The 25,415-nt window shown below is 37.6% G+C and overlaps 1 protein-coding gene across 2 annotated transcripts in view; it reads left to right on the top strand.

Moving 5' to 3' along the window:
- The window catches only part of CLVS2 (clavesin 2), an 88,688-nt gene that overhangs the window by 7,054 nt on the left and 56,219 nt on the right, over positions 1-25,415 (top strand). For both annotated transcript variants that reach the window (XM_060190527.1, XM_007521302.3), the window contains one exon: positions 5,212-5,386. In XM_060190527.1, coding sequence (XP_060046510.1) covers positions 5,212-5,386 — 175 coding nt within the window. The remainder of the gene's footprint in view (positions 1-5,211; positions 5,387-25,415) is intronic.

Raw genomic sequence — 25,415 nt, 5'->3', positions numbered from 1 at the left:
TATCAAGTCTTCTGAATGTCAAGTTGCTTTTCTTCAACCAAACCTCCTTGTTGGTGCCAGACTGGAGCATGCTCTGATACCTGGTACCTGGCACCATGTTGTTATTTACTTGTTGGCCTGTCACATATGATGCTACCAAATTGAGAACTGATTGAAAGGACTGATTTACGCAGTGTCAGAAAGTCCTGATTTCTTTCACACTTGGTTTTTCCTGTTTACTTCCTCTCTGATTCTGAGAAAAATGTTACATTCTCTGAGACTACATGCCTTAATTTGCAAAGTTCCCTGAGATCTCATCTGTGTCTCCAACATCAAAATAATAGCATACAAACCAGCACAGAATCTTTGGACTTATTTTGAAACGGAGCCAATGCATTTTAAATTGCTTTGGAAATCCTAGACTATTACACAGATAGAAGTATTATCATTGTTATTACCAATCAGTAATGTAAAACACCTAGATAGGTTCATCAACTTTAGTGCTAATGATATCCTGAGGCATTAATAAAGTTAATTCTCCTTTGTCTCTTTCTCTAGCATCTTTTTAACAGAAAATATTTCAGACAGTAGGAAATGTGGTTTAATGAAAGCTGAGAGGTGGGGGTAAATTTAATGAAGAGTTTAATAAAGGCTGATTTAGAGACAAAAGGAAATTACTTGCTATTGTTGTGTTCACTGTGATGCCAAGATGCCAGTTTTTTTTTTTTTTTTTTTCCATCAGGCTGAAAGAAAAGGTTGGGAGAGTAAGAAGGGAATGAGCTGTGTGCGAGTTAGGTTGGGTTATGCATTAATTGTAAGTTGAGGTGGAAGATGAGATACTGTGAACCCCAGAAGAGCAGCATAGACTTTACATGGCCAGAGTCTAGAGAAGCAGCGTCCCTGATTATGACTGCACAGAAAGTAAACACAGATATAGGTGTTAAAATCATCTTATATATTTTTTACATCATCATAACAGCTTTAGTGTCTTTCAGGAGTGATGGTTTGGATCTTTTGGTTTTGGTATCCCAGTTGTAAAATTCCTTGTTGGAATCATTATTTCTTACTACTTGCTATGCATCATTCTCTCTGCAAGTTGATTTCAGTTCCAGTCTTTACTTAATACTATTCTGGGAAACACAATCAAGAGTCAAGAGCTGCATTAATGTGCGAGTTTGTTATTTATGGCTTTCTTCCAACATGCAAAGGAAGAAAAGCAATGCTGGAGCTCCAACAATTGAAGTGTAAACTCCAAACACAAGTATGTGGATTACTGCTGTGACCTCTAATTTGTAAATTTAACTGTTAAGATAATTTCAAAGAGAAAAACCATGTTTAGATGCTGGAAAAGATAAAATTCATAAAATGTCTCATTTATTTGGCAGGTATTATATGTATGTTGGTGAGATCTCATGCAAAAATCTTCTGCTTAGGAATAGCCAGCAGAGCTGTTAAAGGTAGTAATGTGACATGTTTGACAACAGAGGACTGGAGTGACTAGAGTGTTTTTGACCTACTCTGAATGCAAAGCTAGATCTTTTGTTTCTTTTAAAGACTTTTGTGTTAATATGATTATATAAGAAACATTCAATTTAAGTTTCTGGAGCACAGTATGCAGTTAGAAACTTGGTTTGATTTAGTTCTGAACATTTTGCAAAGTTTTCTTTATTGTTCATCATGTGATTCACCTTATTTAATTTCTTTTGAAAAAATTTGTACATCAAATTTGCTCTTGTTTTGGACACAGTTTTAGAAGACCATACTTAGAGTGTGTTACTTAAAACAGATTGACTCTTATTTTTAGACTTTATTGCTATCATGATTTATTCTTACTGTGGGCAATGTATCACTTTTTTTTTTTTTTTTTTTTGCCTCCAGGATTATTGCTGGGGCTCGGTGCTGGCACTGCAAATCTGCTGCTTCTGGTGGCCACTTTTTTATTTTATTAGGTAGGACAGAGAGAAATTGAGAGGGGAGGCGTTAGAAAGATAGACACCTGCAGACCTGCTTGTGAAGCTACCCTCGCCCCTCTGCTGAAGGGAAACCAGGGACTCCAACCAAGATCCTTGTGCAGGTTCTTGGGCTTCTTATATGTAGCTTAATCCCATATGCCAACATCCGGCCCCTCCACCCTGTCACCTTTCTAAAGCCCATTCCAAATCCAAGCTTTACTTAATGTTGATTTTTTTTAAGGAATTAATGCTATTTGAGTTTATTATAACATCACAAGAATGAACATAATGACAGGGAAATTCTAAACTTAAAATTTTTTAATTGTGATATTATTGTGGACTTCAGGACTTCAAATAACTAGAGAAGGGGTTCTAAATTTTAATGAGAAATATTCAAATGAAATCTTAACTGCAATTTGCTCAGTCTTTGTAGCTTTATAGGATTTTGGTTCTAACACTGCTAGCCATAATGTTAAAAAAAATACTGACCAACCTTGAAGTAACAGCTTAAGTTACTAATAATAGATCATAGTTTTATAGATAAACAATAGTGCTCCTAATTTTAATTATAATTTTTGTATTATTACTATACACCCCATTAGTATGTTATAGTTTTATAGTATCATGTATTTTTATATTGTATTGCTGTGTAATATTTGTGTGTTCAGAGATTATTTTACGACATCATACTCATAGATTTAACAAATAATATGTATACTTTATAGCAATTTAATGGCAATCTCTTGATCTTTGGCTCCTATAATAGTAATAGGTTAATAGATTATGGGGTCGGGCGGTATCACAGCGAGTTAAGCACACATGGTGCAAAGCTCAAGGACCGGCACAAGGATCTCGGTTTGAGCCTCCAGCTCCCCAACAGCAGGAGGGTCGCTTCATGAGAGGTGAAGTAGGTCTGCAGGTGTCTGTCTTTCTCTCCCCCTCTTTCTTCCCCTCCTCTCTGTCCATTTCTCTCTGTCCTATCCAACAACAATGACATCAATAACAACAATAATAACCACCACAACAATAAAAATAGTAATAGATTATCTTAAATATAATCACTAACTCTTCAAGTTTTAAGTACAATATACAAATATTCTTTAGTTATGATTATACCCTGGGCAATGCTTTATGATTACCATTGGGACAAATGTATGCTAGATGTGTATTCTAACATTTACTGAACATATGCAAACATTTTTACATACCTAGAATTATGGAAACATTTTCACCTGAAGTCTTTGACTTCCCTTTTTGTCTTTCCCTCTCCCCTGACACTGCCAATAAGGTATAGTGCTATAATCATAGCTTGTTTCTTTCTTTCTTTCTGTCTTTCTTTCTTTCTTTCTTTCTTTCTTTCTTTCTTTTTCTTTCTTTCTTTCCTATCAGAGAACTGGTTCTTACACTCATAATACAATGGCCTGTATAAACTTTTAATGGCTACTGAGGGAATGGGAAGAGTATATGGGAATAGAATGTACTGAAGTCTTGACACCTTGTACTCTGTGTGGTTTGCACTGAAGTCTTAAGGAGATTCTATTCTTACTACTGAAGAGAAAGTTAGGCCCAGAAAAAATGAGAACTTGTCTAAAGTTTCACTGTGAATTACTATTATTTTTTGTTTCTGAACTACTATGCCTTTTCTGTTTGCCTGCAGATTTTTTAAAGTCAAACTAGATCTATTATCTCATATGTTTTCACTGCCTCTTGCTATTTTCCTGGAGAATTTCTATTTCTAATACATCACTCTCTATTCCACTTCTTTGTGGTCGAGATTTCCTTTTTCTCATTTTTTTGTTAACTTCACCTGTCTGAGGAGAGCAAAACTTGTAATACAGGATGCTTAGAAATTGAAAGTGTTAACAAAGTCTATAATTAGCCAATTCCTCTTAAATATTACATACTATACATTCCAGATATCCCTTATTAAATCATCTTTTTGCATTAGTTATTTCAATGAAATGTAATTTCATTCACTCAGGTTGTCCAGCTAAACTTTGTGTCATCTTTAACTTTACTAAATCTTGGTTTCCATATCCAATAATCAGGTTTTTTTTTTTTTTTTTTTTTGCCTCCAAGGTTATTGCTGGGGCTCAGTGCCTACACCATGAATCCACTGCTCCTGGAGGCCATTTTTTTCTCCCTTTTGTTGCCCTTGTTGTTGTAGCCTTGTTGTGGTTATTATTGTTATTGTTGATGGCGTTCGTTGTTGGATAGGACAGAGAGAAATGGAGAGAAGAGGGGAAGAGAGAGGGGGAGAGAAAGACAGACCCCTGCAGTCCTGCTTCACTGCCTGTGAAGCGACTCCCCTGCAGGTGGGGAGCTGGGGGCTCGAACCGGGATCCTTATGCCAGTCCTTGCGCTTTGCACCATGTGCGCTTCACCCGCTGGACTACCACCCAAAAGAAATACCTTTGAGATACATTCAGACTTGATTTATCTTTGTTTTTAATTCTAATGATTTTTCGAATGGTATCTTAATTTACAGTCAATATTTTCACTTTGTAAACTAATTCAAATTTACTGGAAAACTAAAGAGATTTTCTTCTAAGCTTCTATACTGTTCACTGTACAAGTCTATATTCCAAAAATGAGCAAAATTATCCAGTAGTTGTCTTTAACCTGCTTACTTAATTCACTCAACATTGTGACCTCTAGTTTCATCCCTATTGTTCCAAAAATACAATATGATTATTTTAGTTAAGGGGTAGTATTCCGTTGACCATATGTTCTATAACTTTTTTAACCACTTGTCTGTTGGGCACTGGACTAAACAGAAGAAAAGTCAACCCTGAAATTTGAATGGTCTACTTTATAGTAGGCTGGTAAAAATCTCCTCTTTGCCTTTTCGTTGATCTATTTCTGTTTGTCCCAACTTTTCTTTTTCTTTCATCTTTATGATACAAACATAATGCAAATAATTAAAACTTGTTGACTATTTTAGCCATAACTATTTAAATAAGTGTTTTGATTTATAAGATTCTTTCAAATACGAAATGTAAGGGTTACTGACATCATCCTTGAACTATTTAAACACACCATGTGTATTCCGTAGGGTAGCTGAGGTAAATGGTAGTATTTTCGAAAGCAGTGGTTTGGTAAAATACATGTAAAATTGTACTGTGTCTTTTGTGTGCATACCAAGTAAAATTTCTCTTTTAAAAGAAAGGCTTATAGTTTTTAGATATTTTAAAGGAAAATTTTAGTTTGCTAAGTAATTTCTATAGTTTCTATAAATGTAGAGGTTATACTAAGCACTGTACTTTTTGGTTGCTGACAGGTACACACTGGTGGATATTTTGCGTGCTATCTTACTTTCTTTAGAAGCCATGATTGAAGATCCTGAGCTTCAAGTGAACGGATTTGTTTTGATTATAGACTGGAGTAATTTTACCTTCAAGCAAGCTTCTAAACTCACACCAAGCATGCTGCGATTGGCTATTGAAGGTCTTCAGGTAAAGATTTGCAGAGTACACCTTGGCTTAACATGTTTGACTTACTTACTTAATTAGAATAACAAGTGTTTTACTTAAAGAATTAAAAATATATCATTTTCAAACACAGAGCAATAGCTGATTATAGAACAAAACTGAAGGCTGTGGCCTTTTAATGGATGCGAACTAATGATAGTTGACACATGCACTCACTATGCCTAAACATGTCTCAGCAATGACATGGACGTTTTGATCTTGATAATTTTGACCTGAAATTTGATTATTGGTTATTTAGGCTCATGTACTTCATTGTACTTGTATGTAATGACTGGTTAATTTGTTAAATACTTGCTCCATTATTCCATTTAACCTAGTGAATTTGTGATATGGCCTGCAATTCTTTCATGCTGTCTATGGAAAAGGTAGAAAGTCAATCAATCAACAATCATAATTTTTATTCTCTAAGGTGATATTACTCTTTATGATTTTTTTTCCTCTAAACTTAATTGGTGTTGTTTTTTCTTAAAGGGATGTCAGTATGCATTTTAAAAGTCTGCAAATTAACAGGCTTCATAAATTTTACCATTAAAACTACCTTCCCTATTAATATGTATTTTTTTTGTTAATTTGGATAAGACGGTAGATCAAAGTATCCATATCTCTGCTTCAGAGTAGCTGCTCACTGTGTGTATAAGCATCTAAGTTGACAAGTCCTTAAAAAGACACTTCTTTAGGCAGCAGGACTTCCTAATCAAATTGAATTCACAGTTTGAGACTTAACTCTGGAATGACAAAGACATACTGGTTCTGTTTCTCTGTGGAGGCTTTTTCCTCATGCAGGTATTTCAGGTTTTCTGTATTGTGATGGTCAGTCAGCCTTGTTCTGGTCTTATCTTGAAATAACACATTTTCTGAATTCTGCTGAGGTATTAAGGGAGGGCATAGAACAGCACATGTTTGGGAAGTCAGATATCACGTGCAATCAGTACCAACACTGCACTTTGTCAGCAGTGTATAAAATGTTCTTCACATGATTATGTTCTTCACAGTTACCGGTGACAATGTTAAATAACACAAAATGATAACCTTATCCTTTAAAAGTTATTATTCTTAGTTAACCTATTAGAGATGACGTAGTCTTTCAGCTGCAGGGCAATTGAATAACATATTTTTCTTAAGTATTTTTTTTTAAAAATGTTATTAGTGATTTAATAATGATTAACAAGATTGTAAGATAACAGGGGTGCAATTCTATATAGCTCCCACTACCAGAGTTCTGTGTCTCATCCCCTCCATTGGGAGCTTCCCTATTTTTTAAATTTTTATTTATAAAATGGAAATGCTGACAAAACAATAGGATAAGAGGGGTATAATTCCTGCTACCTGAGCTCTGTATCCCATCCCATCCCCTGATAGTTTTCCTAGTCTTTAACTCTCTGGGAGCATGTCACTATGGGGTACAGAAGGTAGAAGGTCTAGCTTCTGTAATTGCTTTCCTGCTGAACATGGCTGTTGACAGGTCAATCCATACTCTCAGCCTGTCTCTCTTTCCCTAGTGGAGCAGAACTCTGGGGAAGCAGGGCTCCAGGATACATTGGTGGTGGGGTCCTCTGCCCAGGGAAGTCAGGCTGGCATCATGGCAGCATCTGGAACCTGGAGGCTGAAAAAAGAGTTAACATATAAAGCCAACAAATTGTTGACTAATCATGAACCTACAGGCTGGAATATTGCAGATGAAGATTTGGGGTCTCTGTTTTGGAAATAGCTAATAGGTCTATTTTAGGTGTATTCCAAAGGGCCCATGACTTTATTAGTTTTTGCCTGAGCCTGACATCTAATATGCAGGTGAATCCAAGTTATTATCTGGGGAGATGATATCATGGCTGGAAAGAAGGCTAGAAAGTTGGATCAGGGAAGAAAGAAAGCTCCCAAATATGGGGAAAATGTATAAATATTGTTGACTGTAAACCCCATTGCAATTTTAAAAAAACTTAAGGATTTCTACATTTTCCAACTTATATACTTATTTTACAGTGATATTATGTGATAGTTATTTTAGGAGGATTTAAGATGTTGACACATACATGTCTGGTACTTTCCCTATTAATCATGACTATTATCATGTTAACTGAGACAAGTCAGAAAGATAATTATGAATATAAGATGATTTCACTTGTAGGCAGAACTTAAGAAACAAGAATAGAAGTGAGGAACTCAAAGTAAAACTTGAACTGGGTTTAGTGTGTTGCACCATAGCAAAGGACTCTGAGGAAAGAAGAAGCAGTAGCTGAGGGTGGAGGTGAGGGTTGGAGTCCTGATACATGATGGTGGAAAAGGATCTCAGTTGGGGTTGAGAATGTTTTGCAGACAGCTATCACGGTGAAATGAGAAACCTTACTTGTGTCGACAACTGTATTGTAAACTGTTAGCTTCTTCAAGAAAGAAAGAAAGAAAGGGAGAGAGAGAGAAAGGGAGAAAGAAAGAAGGAAAGAGAAGGAAAGATAAGAAGGAAGGAAGAAAAGAAAGGAGAGAGGGAGGGATGGAGGGAAAGGAAAGGAAAGGAAAGAAAAGGAAAAAGGAAAGGAAAGGAATTTTTTTTTTTTTTTTTGCTTTTAGAGTTATTGCTGGGGCTCAGTGCCTGCACCATGAATCCACTGTTCCTGGAGGCCACTCCCCCCCCTTTGGCTGCCCTTGTTGTAGCCCTGTTGTGGTTATTGTTGTTGTTGATGATGTCATTCCTTGTTGGATAGAACAGAGAGAAATGGAGAGAGGACGTGAAGACAGAGAAGGGGAGAGAAAGATAGACACCTGCAGACCTGCTTCACCACCTGTGAAGCGACTCCCCTTCAGGTGGGGAGCCTGGGCTCCAACCGGGATCCTTTCACTAGTCCTTGGGCTTTGTGCCATGGGTGCTTAACCCGCTGTGCTACCGCCGGATCCCCAGAAAGGACATTCTTAAGTGTTGTCAGAATGGCAGAACTGCAGGTCAGGTTTTAGCTCTGTGCTTATGTCTAAGGAGGGAGCTGTTCCTCTACCTGGCAGGGTTCTGTGCTAACTGTATGTAAGAAACTGTCTGGCCTTTATTCTTCATACATGTCTCAGTTTTCTTTCTTTTCTCACAAAACCCAGATTGGGGCCAGGCGGCGGCACAGCGGGCTAAGTACACATATCACAAAACCTAGACTGAGTGAGCGGCAGTGATTTTTCCTGGTGGCCAACTGGGGACGGAGCTTTCCCTGGGAATAACTGGCTTATTACTAAACTTTAAACTCATTTTTTTCCCTTCCAATTCAAATTGATTTTTCAAATCTATGTCTATATTTGCATCTATATCAATATATGCCCATATCTCTATAAAAACAATGGCAATTCTGAATAGAAATGTAAAGTATACTAAAAACATTCCATGGGCATGTGCATTATTCCAGTATTGATGACATTTATTTATGGGGATAGTATGATTCAAAGGAAAGAAGTCTCAAATGGTTGTCCTGTGGACTTATACTTTTTTTTCTTTTTCTTTTTTGACACCAAATGGCAGCCCATTTTCACTTTCTTAGTGAGTAACATTCTTGAGTGTCTGCCAGTCTCCAGTTTTTTTGTTTCAGTTTTTTTTTTTTTGTTATGGAAACCAAGGAAAAGGTACTTTTCTGAAAGTCAAAAAGAATTTTTATCGACACAGTGACAAAATGATAAGTCAGTTATGATGTCTGTCTAAGAAGCAAGTCCATATGTTCAGTTTCTTCAAACTTTTCTTAAAAACAATTATAACTCCTCCTTCATTGATGTGAGACAACTTTTGGTGTGTGTGCGTGTGTGTGTAAATTAAGTATTCAGGCTTCTTTGGAAAGAAAGAAAAAAAATGTCCTGCTACTTAACAAAAAAGTTAAATGAGGGTCGCAGGGTTGGAAATGCACCAGGTTAAGCACACATAGTACTTAGCACAAAGATCCTGGTTTGAGCCCCCGGCTCCCCACCTGCAGGCAGGTTGCTTCACAAGGATGAAGCAGGTCAGCAGGTGTCTTTCTCCTTCTCTATCTTATCGTTCCCTCTCAATTTCTCTCTGTCCTATGCAAAAATAAATAAATAAATAAATAAATAAATAAATAAATAAATAAGAGCTGCAGGAGCAGAGGATTTGTAGTGCAGACACCAAGCCCCAGTGATAACTTGGAGTTAAAAAAATACGAAAAAAGTTAATTGATTAGAATAGTTATAATATCAGGTATCAACCATGAAGATTGAATAGATTTGCTGTGTAGATTCTAAGTTATCTATGTGGGAAACAAATTGAAACGTGAAATGTTTGGAAATAGCTGGAACAATGTAGATTGTTTGAATTTATAGTGAAATGTATATTTTTTATTATCTTTATTTATTGGATAGAGACAGTCAGAAATTGAGAGGGGAGGGGGAGTTAAAGAGTTTGAGAGGCAGAGAGACCCCTGCAGCACTGCTTCACCATTTGTGAAGCTTTCCCTCTGCAGGCGGGCACTGGGGGCTCAAACCTGGGTCTTTGTGCACTGAATGTGCTCAGCCAGGTGCGCCACCACCCACCCTGCCCCCTACCACCTGTGAGATGCATTTTTGGATATTATCTGGTCACTCGTTTTTTTTTTTCTTGTGAAATGTTATCATTCGTTAATCTCACTTATAATGAATATCTCAAGCTCTTCTACAAATCCAAAAATCTCTTATTTGTGAATATATTTTGATAAATATATATATATATATATATATATATTTACTACTATTTGTCAACAGTGGGGCTTCACTGCTACAGGCAGAGTTTTTTTTTTTTTTTTTTTTTAGAAAGAAAGACATAGAAAGAAAAGAAGGAAGGGAGGGAGGAAGGAAGAAAGATGTCAAAACACCAAGGCTTCCTTCAGTGTGCTAAGGACCAAGTTTGCATGCATGACAAAGCAAGCACACTGTTGCAAATGAGCTATCTTGCCTGTTTACTTGTGCCTTTTTTTTTTAACAGACGCCTGTATCATTTGATGTCCTTTTGATATATTCATCTGTTCACTCTGTACCCCTACGTCTCCTGGCATTTGCTTTTGTAGTTCCACAGAAATGCCCAAACTGCATCCACTGAAAAGTACATTATATATTCAACACAAGGCTTGCTGACAAGGGGTTTGGTTGTAGCTAGAGACTGAATAGTTCTTTGAATTGCTACATAAGATTCAGATGTCAGGCGGCCACAAAGTGCCTAAATTAGTGTCAGATATTCTAAGAGCTCTTAATAAATGGGACTTGTGAGAGATTCAAGAATGTGTAATCAATTCAAAGTCCTTAGTTCTGGGTCTTTCTTTTGACTCAAGTGTCCAGTGTTACAAATATCCACCAATCTGCTAGCACTGAGAGTGATGCTCATTCATGTGGAAGACTGAAAGTGTTGCTGCTACAAATTTTGGCCCCGATTTGGAAGGCTAGTCCTACTGTGGGGATCTTGCCAGACACAGAGAACATGCTAATGATTTGCAATATCGCTACTCTAGACTAAGGACTATTAACTTCAATCAAACAGTAACTTTCTTTTTCAGTACACCCAATTCTATCTGTAATGTCTGCCGTATTTTAAAGTGTATGTTATCACAGGATATCAAATAAGAATTTAGAGGTATGTTGAGTTACTTGAGAGTTTATAGTAAAAGAAAAAAATCCCACAACAACCCTGGAAAGCTCAACTGGTAAGACACAGGAGCTATGTACCTGTTTGAGTACTCACACTCCATGTAACAACACAATGGAAACCTGTTTTCCTCTGTCTCAGGTGAAACTATCTCATGAAATAAATAAAAAATCAAAAATTAAAACCAAGCAAATGAAAAGGACCCTCGTCACAATGATTACTCACCTACTAATGGTTTTAGGCCACATAAGATTCAGAATATTATAATAAAGCAGAAACATCTTGTGTGCAAGCTGCCTGGTTAACATAGGGCAACACCATGGTGCAATGATGGGAGGGGGTTGCAACACTGCCTGTTTTTATTTTGAAAATGAGCATAGACTCATGAATTGTATTCACTCAGACAGCCCGAAGGTGAGAACATTTATTTTCACATTTTATATGCACAGGAAGAACCATATAAACAGTGACAATGGGAGTGTGTAAAAAAAATGACATTTTGTTCATCACATGCATAGCTGTCTGAGCTAAGTGTGCCTCCTCTCAGTTGCTGCTTAATCTGAAACAAAACGAGTGAAAAACTTAAAGTTGCTTTATTTCAGGGTGTAAGGATATGGTAGTTTGACTGAGAGGTTAGGTCCTCAGAAGTAGGACACTGGGACTCTTTTTAAAAGCTAACAATAGCTATGTAAAAGCTATATATAAAATTCAGTTCTGCAAGCAGGCCAATGATTACATAATCTTTGATGATGTGCTAGATTAACTCTGTATATACATTCACACATCACATATGTGTACACAGAACACAAGTGGTATATATGTACAAATCTTTGTGTAGACATTAGTATTTTATCACATAATCATCGCTGTTTGTTTCCTGTGATTACCAGCTAAATCTGCTTAGGGTCAGTTGTAGAAAGTAGGTAACCCTCACATAAAAAGCAGAGAAAAGTACTGGAATTACTTAACACATACTCAGTGAGTATGTAGAAGGTATCAGTAACTATAAATAAAATTGAATACCTCTATTCTTTCAACTACTGGAAAAGAATCTAGTTCTCATTTTGTGTTAAATAATTGAAGCAATAAAAGAGAAAAAAGCAAATAGTAATCTTTTGCCTGAGTTATTCAGGTAATAACAAGTGAGTAAAAAGTAATTATCTATAATGGAAAACTGAATGAACCAATAAGCTTCTGCATTTCATTTTATTGGCTTTGTTTAGACATTTTTTCCCTTAAATTTCTTTATTGGGGAATTAATGCTTTACATTTGACAGTAAATACAATAGTTTGTACATGCATAACATTTCCCAGCTTTCCATATAGCAATACAACCCCCAATAGGTCCTCAGTCATCCTTCTTAGACCTGTATTCTCCCCACCCATCCACCCCAGAGTCTTTTGCTTTGGTGCAATACACCAATTCCAGTTCAGGTTCTACTTGTCTTTTCTTTTCTGATCTTCTTTTTCAAATTCTGCCTGAGAGTCAGATCATCCCATATTCACCCTTCTGTTTCTGACTTATTTCACTTAACATGAATTTTTCACGGTCCATCCAAGATCAGCTGAAAATGGTGAAGCCACTGCTTTTTATCGCTGAGTAGTATTCAATTATGTATATATACCACAACTTGCTCAGCCACTCTCTGTTGTTGGACATCTGGGTTGCTTCCAGGTTTTAGCTATTACAAATTGTGCTGCTAAGAACATAGGTGTACACAGATCTTTTTGGATGGGCGTGTTGGGTTCCTTAGGATATATCTCCAGGAGAGGAATTGCAGAATCATAGGGTAGGTCCATTTCTTGCCTTCTGAGAGTTCTCTAGACTGTTCTCCACAGAGGTTGGACAACTGACATTCCCACCAGCAGTTGAGAAGGGTGCCTTTGTTCCCACAACCTCTCCAGCATTTGTTGCTGTTATCTTTTCTGATGTATGACATTCTCACAGGAGTGAAGTGGTATATCTCACTGTTGTCTTTATTTGCATTTCTCTGACAATCAGACTTGGAGCATTTTTTTTTTCATGTGTTTCTCGGCCTTTTGTATCTCTTCTGTAATGAATATATTCTGTCCATGTTCTCTCCCCATTTTTGGATAAGGTTATTTGTTTTCTTATTGTTGAGTTTGGCAAGCTCTTTATATATGTTGGTTATTAAACTCTTTTCTGATGTAGGGCATGTAAAGATCTTCTCCCATTCTGTGAGAGGTATCTTGGTTTGGGTAGTGGTTTCTTTTTATGTGCATAAGCTTTTAAATTTGATATCATCCCATAGGTTTATACTTACCTTAGACTTCTTTGTAGTTGGATTAGTTTCATTGAATATGTCTTTAAAATTTATGTGGAAAAGAGTACTGCCAATATTTTCCTCTAAGTATCTGATAGTTTGTGGTCTAACATCCAGGTCTTTGACCCACTTGGAATTCACTTTTGTATTTGGTGAAATATAGTGGTTCAGTTTCATTCTTCTGCATGTTTCAACCCATTTTTTCCAACACCATTTGTTGAAGAGACTCCGCTTTCCCCATTTAATAGTCTGGGCACTTTTGTCAAAAATCAGATGTCCATAGGTGTGGGGGCTTACTTCTGGGCTTTAAATATATTCCACTGGTCAGCGTGTCTATTCATGTTCCAGTACCAAGCAGTTTTGATGACAACAGCCCTATAATACAATTTGAGATCTGGGAGTGTGATGCCTCCAGTTCTGTTCTTTTTTCTCAAGATTGTTTTGGCAATTCTAGGTCTTTTCTGGTTACAGATAAACATTCGTAGCATTTGTTCTATTCTCCTAAAAAATGTGGTGAGAATCTTGATGAGGATAGCATTAAATTTGTAGATGGCTCTAGGTAGTATATTTATTCTGATGATGTTAATTCTTCCAACCCATGAACATGGGATATCTTTCCACTTCTTTGTGTCTTTTTCAATTTCCTTGAGTAGTGACTTGTAATTTTCAGTATACAAACCTTTTACTTCTTTGGTTAGGTTTATTCCTAGATATTTTATTATTTTTTTTGTTTCTATAGTAAAAGTAATTGATTTCTGAATTTCAACTTCTTCTAACTTAGTGTTTGCATAGAGGGATGCCACTGTCTTTTGAATGTTAATTTTGTAGCCTGACATCTTTCTGTATTGCCTAATGATTTCCAAAAGCTTCTTGCTGGATTCTTCGGGTTTTTCTATGTATATGATCATGTCATCTGCAAATAGGAAGAGTTTACTTCTTCTCTTCCAATTTGTATCCCTTTAATTCCTTGCTCCTGCCTGATTGCTATGGCAAGAACTTTCAACACTATGTTGAATAGGAACGGTAATAGTGGGCAGCCTGTCTAGTATCTGATCTGAGGGGAAATGCTCCCAGTTTTTCACCATTGAGTATGATGTCGGCTATAGGTTTGCTATATATAGATTCCTCTATCTTGAGGAATTTTCCTCCTATTCCCATTTTTTTGTAGTATTTTTATCATAAAGGGATATTGTATTTTGTCATAGGCTTTCTCTGCATCATTGATATGACCATGTGTTTTTTTTGGTCTTGCTTTTGTTGATGTGGTGGATCACATTGATTGACTTATGTATATTAAACCAACCTTGCTTCCTTGGGATAAACCACACTTGGTCATGATGAACAATCTTTTTAATATATTGCTGTATCCGGTTTGCTAGAATTTTGTTCAATATTTTAGCATCTATGTTCATCAGAGATATTGGTCTGTAGTTTTCTTTTTTGGTTATGTTCCTGTCTGCTTTTGGTATTTTTGATTGAAAGCCGTTTATATTGAAAGCTGTTCATTTGATAGATATCTTTCCATTCTCTTCTGGCCTGTAGCATTTGTGTGAAGTCTGCTGCTAATCTAATGGTTTTCCTCTTTAGGTGACTCTTTGTTTTTTGCTTGCAGCCTTCAGGATCCTTTGTTTATCCTTTGTTTATTCCTTTCCATTCTGAATATAATGCATCTTGGTGTCTTTAAGTCTGGGCTAATTATGTTTGGGGTCCTCTGGGCTTCTTGAAACTTTATATCTTTGATGTTGTCTAGACTGGAGAAGTTCTCAGCTATTAGAATGCTTTCTTCTCCTCCCTCTCTTTCCTCCTCTTGGTAAGCCAATAAGGCGTATATTATTTATTTTGAAGTCATCCCATAGGTCTCTGTTGTTTTCTTCAGTATCTCTTAATCCCTTTTTGAGACCTATTACTTCTTTTTTAATTGTTTCTAATTCGTCCTCAGTCTTGCTAATTCTGTCTTCAGCTTCATTTATTCTATTTTTCTCTCCAGTCTACTGTTTTCTGGAGTTCATCTATTTTGTCACCCTGTTCTGATACTGTTTTAGCTTGTTCAGCTAGTTGTGTTCTTAGCTCAGCTGTTTCAGCTTTTAGCTCTCTAATAACCTTAAGGTAATTAGTGTTTTCTCCCAGAGTCTCATTTGTTTCTGCATTTCTGATGACAATTCTTTCAAACTTTTTGCTCTCTCCTGTGACTATTTCCTTAGCTAGTGTTTGGATGTTGACTGCATTATTTTGTGCTCCAACCTTTGGGGGGCTATTAGCTGAACTCTTTTCCCAGTTCATTTATCCAATATTTCTTCTTGTTGATTTAACCATTTTATGTAGTATGTTATGAGGTCCCTCTCAGTACTTTTCAAGTTACTAATCATTCTTGCCTGGATTGACTTGTGTCTAAGTAAGGAAATTAAAGGGCTCACAGTTGTGGAAACTGACAGGTGTTTCAATAGTATTTTAATCCCTGAGTTGGAGTACAGTGGCTTAAAAGCCTCTTTTGTTCTTTTTCTTCCCTGTAGGCTATGGGAGCCTGAGGGCTTTTAAACTATAAGTAAGCTTCTTAGCTTAATCACTGATACCTGACCAAGAGATAAAGCAGGGTGGGACAGAGATAATCCAGTGGTTATGCAAAGAGACTCTCACAGCTTCACCGCTAGGCCATGGAGTTACAGATCTTCTCCTGAGTTTCCTCCCTTGTTCTTTGTCCCCTCTTTTCAGCACAGAGTCTTCGCCCTGCTGCTCCAGATTATGAGGGCAATAGCAGTGGAAACTCATATTTGTATTTGTTGAGTCTTAGGGGAGTCCTCTCCACCTCTTAGCCCTCTCTTTGTTGGTGAAACAGACTGGAGGTGGTGTCTCAAGTTCCAAACTGCTAGACTGTTACCAGTCACTTAATCTCTCCCTAGACTCATCTCTGTCTATAAGCCACACATATTTGCACTCACTGGTGATTTGGTAGGTTCCTGAAGTTGTTCTAGTCCTGTATTTTTGTGGTCCCTATAGTCTCCTTTGGCATTCCTAGTTGACTAGGGAGAGGAGAGGAGAGAAACAGAGTTGCTGTTGCTCCATAGCCCCTCCTCTGGAAGTCTCTGTTTAGACTTAAACAGAGTAAACAGTACAACTAAAGTTTCTCTTATTTTTAGCAGCTCTGTAAATGTATCGAATTGTACTCTTTTCTTATAATGGATCTAAAAAGGTGAACTCATTGTATCAAGAAGTAGAGTGGTAGTTACAGGGGCTGGGAGCTAGGGTGATAAAACATTATGGTCAAATTGCATAGTGCATTTTTATAACTCATTTACTACTTATTTAGGGTTAGAGACAGAGTGAAATTAAGAGGAATAGTAGAGATAGGAGGAGAAGGAGAGACACCTGCTGCACGATTTTACCATTTGTGAAGCTTCCCTCCTGCAGGTAGGGACTGGAAACTTGAACTCAGGTCCTTGAGTACTGTACCATGTGCTTTCAACCAGATGAGTCACCATCTGGCTCCTATATAATGCATTTTATATTTGAAATTAACTGAAAGAGTAGGTCTTAGTAGTTTTTACCAGACACCATAAAAAAGATGTGAAGTGATAGATGTTAATTACAAGTTATAGTAATTGTTTTACAATATATATGGATAACAAAATGTACTGCTCTATTCCTTGAATCTACTCCTTGAATCTGTCGATGTGCATCAGTAAAGATAAAAATTTAAGTTAGGATCTCAGTGTCAATAAATCTTTCTATAAATGTTGATAAAATCCACAGACTTACCATTTTAAAGTTAAATGCTTTTGAAATCTCAAATTATGGTGTGCCTTTTTTTGTCCTTTTAAGTTTTAAAATTCTAGTACCATATAATCAGAACCTTGGAGGTGGGTGATTTTTTTTTTAATCTCACCTGTGAGTAGTATTCTAGTCATATTCCCTTAAGAATGATCTGAAGGAAGTTAAAACACTCTTTTTTCCTACATTATAATTATTATGAGAACCTCTTTTTAGTAGAGATATTTTTTTCATTGTTTTAATCTTTATTTATTTGATACCTAGAGGGGAAGAGCAGATAGGGAGAGAGACATAGAGACACCTGCAGCACTAATTCACAACTCACAAGGCTTTCCCCTTGTAGGTGGGGACCAGGAGCTCCAACCCAGGTTCTTGTGTATTGTAAGATGTGAACTCAACCAGGTGCACCACCACCCACCCCCAGCTTAATTTTCTTCACATCTGCAGTTGGAGAAGTATAATTTTAAAATGTCTCTTTCCTTGCTTGAAGTCAATTGCATTTGGAACTGTCACAATTAGCTGAATTTTTTTTCTTTTCTTCTTTCTCTCTCTCCCTTCCTTCCTCCCTTTCTTTCTTTCTTTTTTTTCTTTCTCTCTTTCTCCTTGTAACCAATGCTTCACTTCACTATTCTGAACCAGCTTTTTTTAGATGAGAGAATAAAGGTGGGGGTGGGGGATGTAGAGAGAAAGACACCACAGTATGGTAACTTCCTCCAGTGTGATGGAGACTGGGTAGAACCTGGGTAGTGTTCCTGGGTGGAGACTGGGTAGAACCTGGGTAGTGTACCTGGAAAAGCAGGCACCTTTGAGGTTAAGCTATCTTTTTGGCTTAGTGCATTGGAATTTTAAGATATGGGTTAATACCTAGCAGTTAGAAAAGTTAACATATGATATCTGTCATAACAAACCAGAATGTGTACATGAGCTCAGTTATCTTATCATGAAATTCAACAGGTGCTTTGGATTCCTGGAATGCACATCTCTTTGTAGATCAGTGACCAATGTTTTTTGTTGATTGACATTTTCTGACATATGCTTTCCAATATTGTTTTACTCAACTCCATTCTCTTTTCCATAAGGCAAAAAGGCATAAAGGATTACATATGATATATTTTTATGAGCTGTATCTGAAAATCATGTATATCCTTTCCTTCTGCATCCAACTGTTGAGAAATCTATCAAACATCACAACAACAAAGGAGAATAGATGATAGTGTAAATGTGATTCCATGAAGAAGAGATGGTGGGTATATTACATTCTCTTTCACAGTGCTGATTACATAAAATAACTCTGATAACTCTTCAGTCAGCTCTCTCTTTTTTAACTTGAATATCACATTATTGAAGAAATGTTGAATGTAGGAATGGTGTTGTCAATGAGAACATTTCCACATTCTCAGTCAACTCTTACAGCATGTTTTGCTTATACCACATGAAAGAATGAGGTGATAATTAAACAGTTCAAAGGAAGTCTATTTCCTACATCCAGGCACATAAGAATAAGCATTTATTTAAAAATTTTGAGACATTCAATCAATTGTCTCAAACTTTTTAAATAACAGACTGAGCCTTTTTTTAATACAAAGGCTGAGTCTTTGATATGTTGACTCCCTCAAAAACTTAGACCAGTGAGAACAGAAGCAACTAGTGGCACAACTACATACAAATAATGTCAAAGGACATAAATTATTGTGATGTTGTGTATGACACAGCAAATTCTAACAAAGGAATATTTCAAAGTTAACCCAATTGGCAAATAATGTGATTATAGCAATAAATATCTATTGTCTTCTTAAATCCTAAGACAGCAGGAACCTCCTGCTTCCTCTATAGAATCTATATTTCCTCCAGTCCTGGAACCTCTAGGGTGGGGCTCACTTTCCTGAATGCTTCTCTCAATTCATACCAAATGATATTGCCTCTGCCAATCTTAACCTAATCAACGCAGTGAGTACTACCTCAGCATGCTTCACTTCAGACTGTGTCCAGAGCCCTCAGACATGGAATGTCAACCCTTCACCCTGATTACTCGGGTGAGACCTTTCCTTTCATGGTATTCTCTAATTCCATTCCAGGAGGTTCACTTCCTAACAAAGTCCCCAAACCTTGATATAGCCCAGGTCTTGTAAGATAGAACATATGTTCACATGTATCCATAAATTAGGGCAAATATATACCTGAAAGCAAAAATACACAATAGTCTGTAGTGAGTCAGTATCAAGTGCATAATGAAATAGTGTCTACTTAGACTTAGATACCCTCCTCACCTACTTCCTATTACAGTTCTCTCACTCAGTCCAAAACTAACCTTATCAAAGCAAAGACTGCAAAAGCTGAATAAGGGCAAGAGACAGACATAATTTAAGGATGACTCTTTTGTAACTATCAGGCCACCCCATCAGCTGGGGCCCTATTTGGGAGTTCTGAGATTCCCAAACAAACATGATGGGCCTAGACCTTGAATAAACCCTTCTCTCCATTGTTACTGGTCATCTCTATCAGGAACAATACAATAGACCCCTTTGTGGCTCCCAGAGTACCTTGCCCTCAACTTGGACCAACAAAGGTAGAGAATGTTCCATCCTCTGAAAGAAGGCTGGACAATATAGTCTATGCTTCACCTGAGGAAGATGGGTCCTGATATTGGGACAGCTTAGAAACATTCCTACTGATGACCACAGAATGTGAGCTCAGATCTTCAGGGATGTAGAGGTCACATAAGCTTCTAAGCTGAATATGGGCCCCAGGTCACATCAAATAGATGGGGTTTACAATCAACAGTATTTATTTATTTATTTATTTATTTATTTATTTATACTCCTTTCCCATATTTCGGAGCTACTGTCTTCCCTGATCCAGCTTTCTGGTCCTTCTGCCGGCCGTGACATCATCTCCTCAGACAATAATTAGGATCCACCTGCATATCAGATTTCAGGCTCAGTAAAAACAAAACAAACAAATAAAACCCACTAGTATAGCCACAGGCCCTTTGGAATATAACTAAAATATGACTATGAATTATCTACAAAATAGAAGCCCCCAACTCTTCACCTGCACTATTCCAGCCTTTAGGTCCATGATTGGCCAGCAATTTGTTTGGCTTTGTATGTTAACTCTCTTTTCAGCCACCAGGTTCCAGATGCTAGCAGGATGCTGACCAGACTTCCCTGGACAGACAACCCTATCAATGTGTCCTGGAGCTCTGCTTCTCCAGAACGCTTCCCCAATAGGGAAAGAGAGAGACAGGCTGGAAATATGGATCAACCTGTCAACGGCCCTGTTCAGCGGGGAAGCAATTACAGAAGCTAGACCTTCAACCTTCTGCATCCCACAAGGACCTTGGGTCCATACTACCAGAGGGTTAAAGATTAGGAAAGCTATCGGGAGTAGGATGGGATACAGGGTTCTGGTGGTGGGAATTGTGTGAAGTTGTACTCCTCTTATCCTATGGTTTAGTCACTGTTTCCTTTTTATAAATAAAAAATAAGCATTTATCCCTAGGATTTACTCTGTTTTGTATAGCATATAGAAAAGAAAACAAAAACAAAAACAAAACCCTGGTGACTAAGAGCAGTCAAATTGTACTTGACCAGTCAAGTTGTACCTAGTGGCAAAAAAAAAAAAAATGCAGAAGTGCAGAATATTTATAAATTCTAAAGTGTGTTTATATTCTCTTACTATGCTGATTGGTGGTCTTTCCACATAAAGACATGTGGATTTAAAATATTTTTCACTTAGTAATTATTTCACTTGGAATCATTAGTTAATAATTTTTAGTTATTTTCATTTTTTGCAGAAGTTTTTAGATTTTTTTTTCATCTTTAGCATTTGAAAGTTGCATTTTGGGCAAATCTTTTTATGTGCTCACCAGTCTTAACTAATGATTTAGTTTGTGAAAGCAACATTGTCATTCTGTTAAATCCTTTTAAGCTACCCCCATGGCATGGACAATGTACTGAGGTTCTTTTATTTGTTACTTTTGTAATGGACTTCATTTGTTTTTGTTGTAACCTTTATTTAGAAATCTATGGGTATTTCCAAAGTACATTTTTTCACTTCCTCATAGTGGATTATTGCCGGTCCCTGTTTGGGTACCAAATGCCGGACTAGCTTCGTGGGTGGGAGAGAGACAACCAGGAACTTATGGCTGAGCGGGAACACAATCCAATGCTTTTAATCAGAAAAGAAAATTCTTTTATACTTGCCATAAGGAAGTGGTAGGGTGAAAAACAGGATGTGACTAAGAGAGGGGGCAGAGCAAAAAGAGAGTGCGAACCAGTGGAGATTAAACCAGTGGGGATTAAACTAATGCCCTGCAGGCAGGGCAGGTCTCAGGTAACACAGTGATTATATAGACCACAGCGTTAAGCAATGGAGCAGGGGAACCTGGCGTGATGGATAGAAACAGAAGCAGAATTAGCCAAAGGAGAAATGATGACCAACACATTATTCCATCATCATCAGCCATCAAAACATCAGTATTCTTCCAGGAAGTCCACTGAGCCATCACCCCTATATAAACCCCTCTCCCCATCTCATTGTTAACTTGAGTTCTGCTCTTCATGTTCATGGTCCTTTTCCAGGCTTTATTTTCCTGGCTTTGTTTTCCCCCTGTGAATAAAGTCATTTTATATTTCATTTCATGTGACTTTTTCTAGTATTTTTTTTTCTCCAGGGTTATTGCTGGGCTCGGTGCCTACACCATGAATCCACTGATCCTGGAGGCCATTTTTCCCCCTTTTGTTGCATTTGTTGTTGTAGCCTCATTGTGGTGATCATTATTACCATTTTTGATGTTGTTCATTGTTGGATAGGACAGAGAGAAATGGAGAGTGGAGGGGAAGACAGAGAGGGGGAGAGAAAGACAGACACCTGCAGACCTGCTTCACTGCCTGTGAAGCAACCCCCCTGAAGGTGGAGATCCGGGGGCTCAAACTGGGATCCTTACGTCTGTCCTTGCACTTTGCGCCATGTGCACTTAGCCCACTGCGCCACCGCCCAACCCCCCTTCTAGTATTTCTTGTAGGACTGGTTTGGTCACATGAACTCCTACAGCTGCATCTTGTCTGGAAAGCTCTAAACTAATGGATGACCTGGCTGGATATAGTATTTTTCGCTGAAGTACTTTTCCACTCAGAACTTTGAATATATTCTGCCAATCCTTACCAGAGGCTCCAGTGAGAAATCACCTGGCAGCCTTAGGGGAATTTCCTTTGCAGGTGGCTCTGCTTTTCTCTAGAAGTTTTCAGAATTATCTCTTTGGCTTTGATCCTTACCATTTTAACTAGTATATGCCTTAATGAACCTAGGTTTATATTCATCTTTCTTCCAGCTTGTTGAGCCTGCTGGATCTGTGAGTCTATCCTTTCTTTTAATTTGGGGACATTTCCAATTAAATCTTCTTCAAATATGAATTATGTCCCTTTCTCTCTTTGCCTTCTTGCACTTTTTTAAAAAAGTATTTTATCTATTTTATTTTTGAGAGAGATGCAGAGAGAGAAAGACACAGAGAGAAACACCAGAGCACTGCTCAGCTCTGGCTTATGGTGGTGTGGGGGATTGAACCTGGGACTTCGGAGCCTCAGGCATGAGAGCCTCTTTGCATAACCATTATGCTTTCTACCCCCACTCTGCCTTCTTGTACTCTTATGACACAAATTATGTTTTTCTTTTTTTTTTTATAGTTCCTGTTTGGCCCCTCACTAACCCAGATGTTAATAATTGTTAAGTCTTCTAGGTTGAATGATCCTTTAAGCATTGTGTAATGTAAATCCCTACCTTTTATTACTTTTTTTATTTTAAAGTGATTATTGTGAATATTGCTGTCCCTGCCCTCTTTCTTTTTTCTTTTTTTTGGGGGGGGAGGTTTGTTTGTTTTTCTTTTTTTATCAATAGTTTTTTAAAATTTCTTTATTGGGGCATTAATGTTTTACATTTGACAGTAAATACAATAGTTTGTGCATGCATAACATTTCTCAGTTTTCCATATAACAATACAAACCCCACTAGGCCCTCTGTCATCCTTTTTGGACCTGTACTCCTGATGTTTCTTTTAGTGCTACCCCATAAACTTCATATATTATCATCATTTTTTTTCTTTTTCTGCTGATTTTTTTCTTTGGAGGATGGCTTCTATCTATTATTATTATTTCCACCAGAGTTATTACTGGGTCTCAATGCCAGCACTGCTCCCAGTAGCCATTTTTTCTTCTTTTTCTTTTTCTTCTTTTCTATTTTATTAGATAGGACAGAGAGAAATTGAGAGAGAGGAACATATAGAAGGATAGAAAAAAATAGTCACCGGCAGACCTGTTTCACCACTCTTGAAACATCCTCCCCGCGCAGGTAGGGGGTAGGAGCTAACACCCAGATTTTTGTTAATGGTAGTTGAGCTTAAAGGGGTGAGTCACTGCCTGGCCCCTTATGTTATTATTCTTGATGTTCATTGTCTTCTTGCAGATGCTCTCCTTTGTTGAGGATGTTAGTTCTCTTATCTCACTCTGGTCAATATTATGAATATGTCTATAAATGCCTTACTACTCCTCTGGATTTATTGTATTCCTCCATACTTATCAATTTAGTGAGTACCTCTAGTCATAGCTTTAAGGTCTTCATCTATTATAACTCTGCTAAATCTGTTGTTTTCAGGCTGCTGTTTTGGCCTAACATTATAAGCAAGTTACACTGTATTTCCATTATGTGATTCTCAGTGAAAGTGTTGAGGCAGTAGGTGGCAGGGTTCTAACTAGAACCAGATGGCAGTAACAGAAGCAGGGAACCTAGCTGGAACTGGGCAATTCATATGGGGCACAGGCCAAGCGAGGCTTGAATTGAACTGAGTGTGGGCTGACCCCAGTAGCAGGGGGTTTAGTCAAAGTCAGGTAGGTTGTACTGGCATGTGTTGAGCCAGGAGCAATTGAACCAAGCAGTCACTACAGTAGCTGTTGGTCAGCATCTGGTTACAGCGGCAGAAGCAGAACCTAGGTAAACAGCCCCAGTAGACGTAGCTGGGCAAAGCAGCTAGAGTCAGCAGTGATGAGAACCCAGTAAGACAGATAATGGTTGAAGTGGCAGATCCTGACTGGGTGGCATGGAACCAAGCAGGGGTGAATTTCTACCTTGATTGTGAGACACTGTCTGTCCTTTCCAATTATTTTCTGGGATTTTTTCCTTTTGTTCATTCTTCTGGTCTTCTTGCTCATTTCCATACTGAATTTTCCATGTGTTTTATAGTTTCTACTGTGGTGGTGAATAAACAGAGGCTCCTACTCTGTAGCCATCTCAGATTGACATTTCTGTATCTGCATAATAGGTGGATGATCACATTTTTATTTTTATCAACTCTTCATTTTATCTTGCGATAATTAAATCTTATGTGCAATTGTACGAATACTGTTATGTGTAGTTGTAAAAATGAGGAGATCTATATATTTTTTATTAATGGTAACATTTTGCAGGACTAGTGTATGGTTTTACAATCAACATAGTAATACGGCTTTAATATATGGAAGTGATGACTCTCCTCTTACCCATTGTTGGTTTTTGTACAATATTTGTCATGTTTTTGTAATTGGTACTTTTAGATTTTTATTAGTGATTTAATAATGATTAACAAGATTGTAAGGTAAAAGGGGTACAATTACATACAGTTTTCATGATCAGAGTTCTATGTCCCATCTCCCCATTGGAAACTTCCCTATTCTTTATCCCTCTGGGAGTAAGGACCAAAATTCTTTATGGGGTGCAAAAAGTGGGTGGTCTGGCTTCTGAAATTGCTTTTCTGCTGGATATGGACATTGGGATGTTCATTCATACCCCCTAGTCTGCTTCTGTCTTTGCCTAGTGTGGTAGGACTCTGGAGAGGTGAGGCTTAAGGACACATTGGTGAGGTCATCTGCCCAGGGAGTTCAGGATGGAATCATAGTAGTGTCTATAACTTGGTTGCTGAAAGGCAGTAAGATATAAAGCAGGACAAACTGTATAATAAACAGGAACCCAAAGGTAGGAATAGAGAAGATGAAACTAGGGGGTTTTGTGTGGGAAGAAGATAGGAAGTTTATTTTAGTTATATACCAAGGGGCCCATGACTTTAGTAATTTTTGCCTGAGTCTGATAGTTAATATTCAGGTGGACTAAAAATATTGTCTGGGAAGATGGTGTCAGAGTTGAGAATAGGATTAGAAAGCTGGATTAAAGTATAAAGTAGCTCCCAAACATAAGGAGACTATATAAATTCCATTAGCTACCCCATAGATCTAACCTAGGACCCTATCTATTCATATTTAGCACAGGAGCCTGTGGGACCTCTGAGTCAGTCTGAGCTTGCTGTCCATGGTCACAGCTGGGAAGATTCTAGGCTGCA

The sequence above is a fragment of the Erinaceus europaeus genome, chromosome 4 (genome assembly GCF_950295315.1).
Source record: "Erinaceus europaeus chromosome 4, mEriEur2.1, whole genome shotgun sequence".
NCBI classification, from domain to species: Eukaryota; Metazoa; Chordata; class Mammalia; order Eulipotyphla; family Erinaceidae; genus Erinaceus; species Erinaceus europaeus.
The sequence above is the reverse complement of the archived record's forward strand: the minus strand, read 5'-3'. Positions and strand labels throughout refer to the sequence as shown.